This window comes from Argentina silus (genome assembly GCF_951799395.1).
Source record: "Argentina silus genome assembly, chromosome: 2".
In the NCBI taxonomy this organism is placed as follows: Eukaryota; Metazoa; Chordata; class Actinopteri; order Argentiniformes; family Argentinidae; genus Argentina; species Argentina silus.
The window spans coordinates 3,694,181-3,705,891 of NC_139656.1; the positions used below are offsets into that span (position 1 = coordinate 3,694,181).

Consider the following 11,711-nt stretch of genomic DNA (forward strand, 5'->3'; position numbering starts at 1 on the left):
TGTCGTCACCCAGGGCCTGGAGTATGGTGTCTGCAGTCACCCCAAAGTAGACCTTGAGGGGGTCTCTCACAGGTACCCTCTGCAGTGACGTCTTGGAGCTACAAACACAAACACAAACATGAACACTACAGGCGTCTGATGTCTGAAACATTATGCCACACAATTACTGTATCTTAAATTCACTAAATATGTTAACATTTGTAAATAATCCTTTTCTGGATGTAATGATAATGGTCCTTTCCTAAGTTCTATTTTGCTTCAGTCTTAAACCTCCTGAGCCTAATAAGGCCTAACAATGAGGGTCTTTCTACGCTGTAGTTGATAAACCTTTAAAACTGCATCACAAACATGTCCTCTGGGGGCACTAGTGAATAAGAAAAACAGGTCCTCCAAACTGAACTTCATTGGCAAAGGATGTTATGTGTCCGATTACAGTTTAAATTCAATCTAAAAACTAAAAACATAAGAATTGAAATTTTAATATGGGTCACCATAAAAAATTTAAACAAATATATCTACCTTAAGCCCCCTAAAGACTTCATAAGTGGATGTGTAAATTAACCCTGGTTGACAGCTTACCTCGGGGGAGAGGAGACTAGAGTGGGCCCAGCCTCCTGGTCCTGGGGGTTGGTACTGGAGGAGCGCTCAGGGTCGGGCCCGGGGGCTAAAGCCTCCTCCTCCTCCTCACTGTCGCTCTGCTCCAAGATGTGCACCAGGGCCGGCAGGAAGACCCGGAAGGCCGTCTCACAGATGACCTTCACCACCCTGCGGCACAGTCGGCCCAGCTGCATCCTGGTCGTCTGTGGTTCCACGAGAACACAACATCATCATATTGCATGAGTTAGTGAAGTTATGACGTATGGCACATTAGGAAAAACATTTTTTACAACAAATCAGGACTGATAGGTGAGAATGTTATAATCAAAGCACATTGTATTGCATTTGTGTATGAAATGTGCTATACAAATAAAGGTTGATTGATTGAATTATCACACATAATCACAACTTACAGGGTCTCTCATGCCCTTACGAATCACTCTCCATTGCCTGAATGATAAAGAAACAAGGAAACATTTTCAGCTGTTTCTTTTTTGTGTGTTCCATCAAACATGGTAGATGTACAAGACAGGCAACAGAAAGAACAAAGCTACACACAGCACACAACACCAACACTACACACAGCACACAACACCAACAGTAGTGAAAACACAAAAGATGCACCCCAACCCACATCATGTCCACTAACTTTGTCATAGACACACTCAACAGTTACATCAGACCAATGTCAGCAGATACAGCACAGTCAGGGGAGGCTGGTGGAGGGTTAGGGTTAGGGTTCCTCATTCCATTCCATGCATTACAATGAGCCCATCCTCCGATCTCTACCTCCACCAGCCTCCCCTGAGCACAACCTTTCTGAAAGTAACCTCCATTACAGAGAGACATTAAACATACTTGTCGGTCAGACTCCTCAGGAAGTCGATGAGGATGGGATAGACCTCTTCTTCCTGGTCTGAGGGGATGTTGGCACTCTGACGTGCCTTCTCCTCCAAGAGCTCAATCACTGCAGCTCGGTTCTCAAACCTGTCTGGAGACCGGGGCCCAGGTGGAGGGGAGGGAGCTGCTGGCAAATACAAGGAGAAACATAAAAGTTTAGATAAAAGTAGATACTCTATTTTATCTAATATATCTTGGTTAAAAAGATCTAGTTAGACAGACTAAATTGGTATGGAACATTTATAATAAACTTCTTTCATCCAAATACACATCATCTGAATTAATAATTGTGTGGATTTTATACTGTTTGAAGAGATTTACAAGCATTGTAACATTCTAAAGAGAATCTCTAACCTGTGTTGGTGGCCTTCTCAACCATGGTCTGCTTGCCACTACTCTTCCTCTTCTTAGCCTTCAAGAAAACACACGGATCAGATCACACATGATCAGATCCAGTCACATCAACACGATAAAACATTCACGAAATGGTTACCTCTTTTTTGTTCGCCATTGTCAAGGCAAATATGAAAACGCACTTGAACCGTAGACAGTCGTTTTGTAATTTAGCATAAAACACGTTTAACAAAGCAGTGACGGCTTTTGAGCTGCATGATTCTAGGCCTACTGACGTAGTAGCAGGTGTCATCAAATAACGATGACGTCACAATACGGCCGGTGCCATGGTGACCACGGGACCAGGCAACTTGTCTAAACTAATGATATTTATAATAAGACATGGAAAATAAACATAATAAACTAATAAGTAATAATAATTATAATAATTATATTTCACAAAATTCGTGTAGGCCTATTTGTTTTAAAGTCGGGTATCCAAAATCACTACAACACAGACTAAGCGAAATACATTTTGGTTGTATGTACTTGTTTACACATAATGACCGTATATTCAGGCCCATATATTCATACAGTAATTGGCTCTTAATCATAAACCGTTCAAATAAAATCGGATTATCGCATGTAGGCCTAGATTATGTGCGATGCCAACATCTTGTTCAAGGAGAATCAAACAATATCCAAATTCACAATAACAGTCGAAAACACCTCAACCATAGGACACCTGTTTACTGTACAGCTGTTGTTACACTGTACAGTATAGGCCTGGATACAGCAGTATGTTTTTAGCACGACCAACAGCTTTATATGATCTACATACGAATGCTTAAAGCACTTTTGCAAACAACGATTCATTTCAGAGGATGACAAATAGCACGATCATTTTGCACCATTCGCTGCTAACTATATAAGCCTTAAATATGCTGGACTGTATTTGATCCTGCACGCTGTTCCTGACCTCCTTTTGATCCATATTTTCGTTGATTGGCCGTTCGGTAACTCGTCGGTGTGTCGGTGAATTATGTCTCGTTAATCAACTGATCAGAGTTGTGACCAAGCGGTAATGGCTGACGGCAACAGAAGCAGAAACTTTTGTAACTGTAGTATGACGTCACAGTGCCTGTGTACCCTACTACGTCAAAGGTGAAATAGCAGGGATTGGGGAGTAAACACATTGTAGCAGTAGGTAATCCCCAAGGACACATCTGCCCTGCCGCGTTGCCTGGCAGCCGTTACACAACCCACAGGCTCAGGCTCTATGTCAGTGGCAAGGTCACAGCAGCACTGCATCACACACACACACACACACACACACACACACACACACACACACACACACACACACACACACACACACACACACCACATATGGGTGACTCATCAATAGTTTCCATTTCACCATGTGTGAATAATAGCGAGTAGGCTGCAGTTCAACTGTTAACTCAGTGTTTTATGGTTGCAGTTCTGCAGGTTTGCCAGAAGAGGGCAGCTTGGTTGCACTCCAGTGATTTTGTTGATGTTCTTCTGTCACCCATCTAGCCCTGTACATGGCTGACCACTACCCCCACCTTCTCCGTTTCTACCCGTTCTGTAGCTTATATCTGCCCTGCCTGTCCCTAAATGCCCCTACCTATAGCTTATACCCCCTCCCTACCTCTGCCTGTCCTCTATCTACCTAACTTGCCTAATGTGCCTTACTTGTCCCCTATTTACCGTCTATAGCTTGTATCTGCCCTTACCTGTCCCTGGTGCAGGTGGGAGAGACAGGATTCTGCCCATACAGTAAACCAATATAGTATCCTGAAGAGTAAGCTGGTCAATGTACTGTCATGCAAGGCAGTAGCGTAAAGGTACAAAATACATACACAGGCACAAAGTTAGGAAAATAAGATGCACACCTTAATGAAGAAGTTGGTCCCTGCTACAACTTGGGTTGTGAACGTCTTGGCGTTGAAACATCTAACTTCTTTCCGGCTTTTACCTCTGCATGGGGCTTTACCTGTGGATACACACACACACACACACACACACACACACACACACACACACACACACACACACACACACACACACACACACACCACACCCAGTGACATAAAAAACATTCTGAAAAAGACCTAAAAGAGCCAAGTTTGAAGTTTGAGTTTCCTCCATAGACATATACAGTTTACAGTTTAAAAAGAATTGTACAGTTTAAAACAGAGATCGGATCAGAGGCCTAAAAACAAAAACAAGAAACACCTGTGTGCCTGTGACAGTTTACTTCCTTATTTCTATAGTCTGACTTCTGATCATATAGAAGGAAACACAAATAGGGAGAAGAGTACTTGTGTCTGAAGGCTGTAGTTTGTTTTACTACAGTAGGGTATACACTATAAAGTTAGTTATTGAAAGCGGAATAGCCTACATTTAGAGAGGAAAACCTTTATTTGATTTACTACAGCGGTAAAGCGGCAGACACTTGGTGATAGATCACCTGAGACAGGTGTGGGCAGGTCCATGTCACAGACTCGCCTACATTTCATGGGAATGGGTGCCCTCTGTTGTCCATCTACAGTATTGACACTGTGTTCCTAAATTATAGAGAGAATAACAGTATGAGTTTTCATCATTCACACTTGGTAAAGGGCCTATACGTTATTCTACATACTCATAGATACTCAAGTGCTATACTACAAGTACCTTCAAAATGTGTTTATACGACTAGAGCATGTAAGAAAATTCCTAGCAGATTCACGGTTCTACAATATACTTAATGGATGGATGAGGAGGGCGTTCTTTGCTTACTCACCCCACTGCCATGACACCTGCTTTACATCCTTCAGAAATGGCTGACTATGAGGTTAAAGGACAAGGAAGAGCTAAACCAGAGAACAGGATGTGTATTGCACTCTGTTCTCATAGGATAAGAACAAGAATCCTTAAAGTGTAGTCTGTATTTGATGGATTATTTACTAGGTCTTTTTCAACTGCACAATGCTCACCTGTCTTGCAGACACGGTTAGCAATGCCTTTACCTAATAGAAATAATTGTGTTACTCACTGACGGATGGACAGAAACACAGTATAGATTGACAAAAACACAATAGAGATTATTCATCTAAGTCAACTACTTTGTGCAGCCAATTCATCACTACAGAGAATACATAAAATACTTGTGTCTGAAGGCTGAAGTTTGTTTTACTACAGTAGCGTATACACTAGTACAGCGGAATAGCCTACATTTATAAAGGAAAATTGAGTCATCTATTGAGTCATCAATGATTCCTTTTCCCACTTAAGTAGGGCGGAGAGAGAGGGCCGTGAACTTCGACACGTACGCTTGTGGCCGACTACAAACTCTGGACAATTGACCGTTTAGTTTTCAGGTTTGAGGATGCAGGTAACACTTTTCAGGGTCTGCGCGCTGTCACTGCTGGTGCTGCTGGAGCTACCAGTGGTCGCGGAGACACACGATGCGAGTTCTTACTGTGCTGGCGCGCACGACCACCCGTGTGATTTAAATTCTGGGGAAGTTTATAAGGAGCCTTGGACCACAGGTAGTTGATTCAGCACACGGAAGTTAGCTACTGGAAATGGCTATATTCTGCTGTAGCTCTGGATATTATTTCGCACCATAGGCTATTCACTTTTTGTAAATATTGTGAATTCAAATCAAATCAAAACAAGTTAAAACGTTCATTACCATAGCCTTACCCCATCTGTGAGCTCGTAATAACGTTGTATTTTCATTTGGGTGTTGTGATTATATAACACCCAAATAAAAATATGAAATGAATATGTGTTCACAGATGGTACTAGATACTAGTTTGTTAAAGTGGAGGGCAGCAATCATAGTTTATAGATGTTGTTACAATAGGTCATCGACCGTTCAGTCATTTTTGACAAAGTAAAGACCCACACAGCAGAGTGCGTGACATCCGCTCAAGGTTTCAACACAGTCTAATCTACTTTGAAACATGGGCCCTGACACTGTACATCCCGTAACCCCCAGCAAGACTAATGCACACTTGGGTTTAGACAGAGTTTAGACATAGACATAGTCATAGACATGCATAGACAGTAGAGCTATAGATCTACATAGATATATAGACATTGATAAAAGATCTGATAAGGTATACCTTCAAACTTGTGGAATTAGTGTTACTTAGTGTTCGCTATGTTCTGGAATGTTCATCCTACATATTGTCCTAACTGACATTGCTGTTATTTATGTTGTTTTATTTCAATTCAGAGGTGTCTTATAATCAGTTGAAGGCCATGTTGTCCAGCAGCAGTATCCAGCTGTTTGATGTCCGCAATCCAGATGAGTTTCAGGATGGACATATTGCTGGCTCCACCAATATCCCACGTGAGTAACACACACACACACACACACACACACACACACACACACACACACACACACACACACACACACACACACACACACACACACAGTGAGTCAATTTCTGAGGGGACATGAAGTGCGTAAGTCGGAGGGTGGAGGTCTTGAATTTCTCAAACACTGAAACAGCTTTTTCCTTTAATCTAGAATCAATTCTGCCAAAGTTATTATCTAAAATATGTCTATTTTTCTGCATAAATTATCTATAAGCATACACCCGAGACTAAATGCTCAATGGAGTTGCTTGTCGTCTGGGATCAGGGCTGTCACTACCATTGAGGACACCAAGGTCATGTCCTCTGTATTTTTTCCTAATTAGAAATTTTGACTGAAGGTTTTGCATGTTTTTTTTAATAATGAATACAATTGTACAAGATAAAGAAAATCTATTAGGCCTACCGGTGTACATTTGAATATCTCAAACACTGAAACAGTGTTCCTGCAATCTAGAACCAATTCTGGCAAATGTATTATCTAAACTAAGTCGCTAGAAATTAATTTAAAGCTATTTTATTTGTATTATTTTTTTGTCTTCCTGGAGGGGCCCCCTTACAACATGTGTCCCCCCTCATGTCCAGCTGACATGGTGTCCTTAATGGTAGTTACGGCCCTGCACACACACAGATTGTCCTGGTTTGTAGTCAGGTTGCTTCACCCTGTCGGATGAACCCCTGTGGGCTCTGCACATGTCACTACAGCCTGGTCTGCTCTTGTGATGTCATTTTGGCGTGAAAGTGTGACAGTTCCTGAGATGGTCCAGTGTGTTAGAGAATTGTCTGTGCATGGAGGTGTATATGACCGATGTTCTGAGAAAATGAAAATGTCTTGCCTTGTTTTTCGATCCTGTAGTTTTTAAAAAATATATGTTTTTAGGGCATTTCTGCTTTATTGGGATAGAGACAGTAGAGATTGACAGGAAGGATGGGTGAGAGAGAGGAGGGATGACATGCAAGATATGTCAAGGGTCGGAGTCGAACCAGGAACCTTGCGATTATGTGGTATGCGCATTAGTGTGCTACGCCACTAAGCGCCCCTCGATCCTGTCTTTTGAGTTTGCACCGCTGATTTAAAGATCATTGGTTTGTACCCATCAGGCACCATTGTTGCTAAATCCTGCTTGCTGTGAGACATATTTACAAGTGTTTTATTATTTAAAAAAAATAAAAATAAGCAGGAGAGCATTCATTTCACTACAGTTGTGTGTAATGTGAGTGATGTGACCCACGAAGCACATATCTGTTTTCATTTTGCATCGGGGGGACAGTAGGGAAGGGAGCATCAGATATTTACATTTTCACCCATAGTTATTTATTGTTTACAATGTCATTAATAATAAAAAAAAAACATGCAAAACCTTCGAGTCAAAATTGAAATTAGAAAAAATATAGAGGACATGACTTTGGTGATCTCAATGGTAGTTAAGGCCCTGCAAACACACACACACACACACACACACACACACACACACACACACACACACACACACACACACACACACACACAGTGTCTCTCTCTCTCTCTCTCTCTCTCTCTCTCTCTCTCTCTCTCTCTCTCTTTCTTTAATGTGTACTGTATTTTGACTTCCTGTTGTTTCTATTAGTTGGGGCACTACAGGAGGCTCTGAGGCTGACCCCAGATCAATTCAAACAGAAATTTGGTATAAGAGCCCCTCAAAAGAAAGATACCGACATTGTGCTCTACTGCCAGAGGGGGCGCCGGAGTAACACTGCACTGGGCATAATGCAGGCTCTGGGCTTCAGCAAGTAAGACCATTTGTGTTACAGCATGTTTCTATGAATCTCCATCTCTTTTATTCACTCACAGATCAATAACAATAACTCACATGCTCAACAGACCTAGGTCAAGAACATATGTCAGATGCTTGAAAGATTTAGCTTGAAGTTGGCACATTTGAGACTATTTTGTTGGTTACATTGTACCAGCACCAGGTAGCACAACTAAATCAAGCACAGCTCAAGTATTTGAAAATATATGTACAGTAGACCCATATGACCCAGGTCTGATGCTCAATATTTGTATTTATACCTCTTTCACACATGATCTGTCATGTTATCTTTCTGTCATATTTATAAATATTGAGGGCAGAATCCTAATTTGGGAAACATGTCGGTGACTTGAACGTTCTCATAAATCATGTAGCTGTCGGTGGGAGCCTTGCACCAAAGTGCTCCCATATGAAGTTATGATTCAGGCCGAGGTTGATACATATCTCTGTAAATCTCATTCACTTCCCCTCCCTATTAGAGCTCGTCACTTTGCTGGAGGATACATTGATTGGGTTCAGCGTGAAGATCATTGAGGGGTTCAGCGTGAAGATCATTGAGGGGTTCAGCGTGAAGATCATTGAGGGGTTCGGCGTGAAGATCATTGAGGTGTGACTTTGTGTTTATAAGTGGCTGGCTGGCAGCCCCATTGCATTAATTTGAGCCAAACTGAAAACCAAAATTCAGTTTCGAAGAGCACAAGGTAATACAATGAACAGTGGAACACCTGAAACACTGCAACACCCTCGCTGGAATTCCAATATCTTATGATGATGATTATGTCATTCATGATTTGTTCATTACTTTATTTGTTATCATATATATAATCAACAACAAATAACATTATTAAACATATTTGATCACAATTTATCTGTGCTAATGTGTAATGTTGGTGTTTTTAATGTGTGTGTGTGTGTGTGTGTGTGTGTGTGTGTGTGTGTGTGTGTGTGTGTGTGTGTGTGTGTGTGTGTGTATGTGTGTGTGGATTAGAGTAGATTATGGCCCCTGGATTATGGCCCCAATTCTGGGGAGGTGAAGTGGTGTGACATTCAAGTAATCCATTCCACTGTCCTCTTCCTCTTCCTCCTCATCACTACTCATCTGCTGTGGTTGAGCATGAGCCTGGCTCTTCTGAGTGTCCTTCTGAGTCGGTCTTCTACATCTCTATGGATGTAAAATTGTGTCAGTAAAAAGCTTAGTAGGGAAACGTGGTTGCATAACAAACAAGCATCACACGCTGTATCAATAACAGCTTTCAAGCTAAACTGCAGTTCAGAGTTTTAGCCACCTGAGGGCATCAGCGAATGTTATCTCTAGACCGTTCTGTGATTTATTGGGGGGTTTCAAGCCATGTGAAAAAAAAGCAATACTCATTATGTTACTATGATGTTTGATTATAGGCAGCAGCTGAAAGACGTTCTCACCTTACAGACCACCAGTGTTGCTATAGCCAGCAATGCCACTCCCAGAATCCCACTCAGAATCGCCACAATCAGAATAAGAGGGGGTTCTGATAAGACAGACAGAGACACCTCATAAAAAATAGTTTACAAAATGTTTACATTCTTGCTACGACAGTTAGATTAGCTGAAATGTGGGTTATTGTGAGAAGGAAGTAGGACGTATCTGTGGGTGTCATTTTGGTTCAGAGGAACTGTCCTACTGTCTGAGGAAACAATAGAAGTCAACAGATATGTGCAGTGCATGCCGTTTTTTTTGTGATGGAATACCTGTGTCCTCACTCAGATTCAAATTATGTTTTGTCGTCGGTTGTAAGTGGCCAATACCTGTGTCCTCGCTCAGATACAGATGAATGTGCCCCTTCAGGTTCCCATGGGGGAAGGTGTTGAGAGTACAGCAGTATGGTCCGCTGTCATTTTTTTGTGTGTTCAGTAAAGTGTATCCATGAAGAGTTACAGCAGAGACACGGCCCATGTATTTCTTCTCCACATGTTCTCCCTTGTCTGCATTCCAAACGACAACCATACGTCCGTCACACCTGGACCATTGCGTCTGGACAATAGTCCCCTTCACAGACAGCTCACAGGACAGGGTCACAGCAGAACCAATCTTTGCTGTGATGTTACCAGATGTTGTAACCTCCGCTGACAGAGCACCTGAGGGAGCTGGGCAGGGTTATTCAATTAATTCTAATATATTGATATGGGATTTGGTCTTACACCAACAAGCCTACAAATGTAATTGCAATAATTTGTCTCTATGCTCAGAGGAAATTAGAGAATAGTTATACGAAAAAAAGATTCAATAAATGGAGCAGTGAAATGGTCCCCTCATGAAGATGCTTTTTGAGAATGGAAGGCTGTATAGGCTGTTGTTTTTTACCCGTAGACAGTTCAGCTGTAGTGTTCCAGTCTCTTTCGCATACTTACTTTGTTTTCTGTGGACCGTGTTACCTAATGAGACCTCCACTTCCATTCTATGATACAACTAATTCTACAGTAGACATACTAAGAGTACACAGGGAGTAATGTGGGTCAATTTAAAGACAGGCTGATTATTAAACTGGTCTGAAAATATGATGAGTGTGAGAAATACAGCTTGGCTAAATTTGTGACCGCTATCTGTGTTTATGAGCCAAAGGAATCGCCTTGATCAACTGTTATCACTTTACAACTCTTCTGATTCATTGTGTCACAGGAGAGTGGGCGCCTGGACAACGTCTTGCTGGCGACTGAATCATCATGACCTTTTCACATCCTGCCTCATGTAGTTGTTCCAATTATGACATTTAAATGTTTCATAGATGTGTGTATAGTCATTATTTTAACGTGTGTTTCACGAGTAGAATTTTTATGTTATTTTCATTATTGTGTGATATTTCGTCTAGTATTTTGCTGTGTCTTTGATTATGCTCCACGGGAATTCAGTCAATCAGTTTTTACAACGGTCATGGTATCACACCGCCCAACTGAAGACCTGTGGAGGACTCTGTTTATGAATGCCTACAAAGGTGTGTTTTATATTTTATGTATTTCCACTTTTGATTGTATGACATGAAGTAAACAGAATTGCTTACGTTATTGCTTGTCTCTAATTTGATGGGACGCTTTTATCATTTGTCCGAAAATACAATAGATATATCTGTGTGCTAGGATAGTCTGGTAGAATCTAAGTATGCAATATAATTGACCAGGTTAAGCCTAGAAATGACTTTATGTTCCTTAGTTGTGATTTATACACCGGTTGGTGTTCAAATACTTGCGATTCCTGCAAATAGAATCTTATAATCTAATTAGGAGGGACATTTCCGACGTACATATAGCATGACGGGGAATGACTCTTCCTTAAACTAGTTATTTGCATATTGATTCCCGACTAACGTAGACATTGAAAGAGTCTAGTGAGGTGCTCTCGTTATAGGCCATAACGTTTTAAAGGTTGTCCCGACTATGAACCTCAGGCTCATTATATTTGGCTAGTTACGCAAGTAGAGAGCCAGTCCTATTATATTTATTAACATTGCTTACTAACTATCTTACGCTCCTTGATCGATCTAAGATGCAGCAACTTTCAAGCTTGGACAGACTAGACATACCAACTCAGAACATTATAGTGTTATCATAATGAGTCTCTCCAGTTGTATTGAGAGTCTTACCAGAGCAGAAGAGCAGGAGAAGAGGTGCTAAGAACCAGCAGTGGAGATGCAGGGACCTGTGAGGTGGACTGCC

At 41.4% G+C, this 11,711-nt stretch overlaps 2 protein-coding genes across 2 annotated transcripts; one reads left to right on the forward strand and one right to left on the reverse strand.

Annotated features, from left to right (window-relative positions):
* Positions 1-5,227: 5,227 nt before the first annotated feature.
* On the forward strand, positions 5,228-8,577 carry LOC310822044 (thiosulfate:glutathione sulfurtransferase-like; the record flags this gene model as incomplete). The annotated part of the gene is made up of 4 exons (XM_083694333.1): positions 5,228-5,390; positions 6,086-6,202; positions 7,839-8,001; positions 8,504-8,577. 4 exons carry the CDS (start codon positions 5,228-5,230, stop codon positions 8,556-8,558), a joined length of 498 nt encoding a protein of 165 aa, XP_083550459.1. The 3' UTR covers positions 8,559-8,577.
* A 48-nt stretch (positions 8,578-8,625) lies between these two features.
* On the reverse strand, positions 8,626-11,711 carry LOC310819838 (uncharacterized protein). The gene is made up of 4 exons (XM_083691248.1): positions 11,639-11,711; positions 9,810-10,148; positions 9,447-9,532; positions 8,626-9,186 (listed from the first exon to the last, which is right to left on the reverse strand). Exons 2-4 carry the CDS (start codon positions 10,006-10,008, stop codon positions 9,019-9,021), a joined length of 453 nt encoding a protein of 150 aa, XP_083547374.1. The 5' UTR covers positions 10,009-10,148; positions 11,639-11,711; the 3' UTR covers positions 8,626-9,018.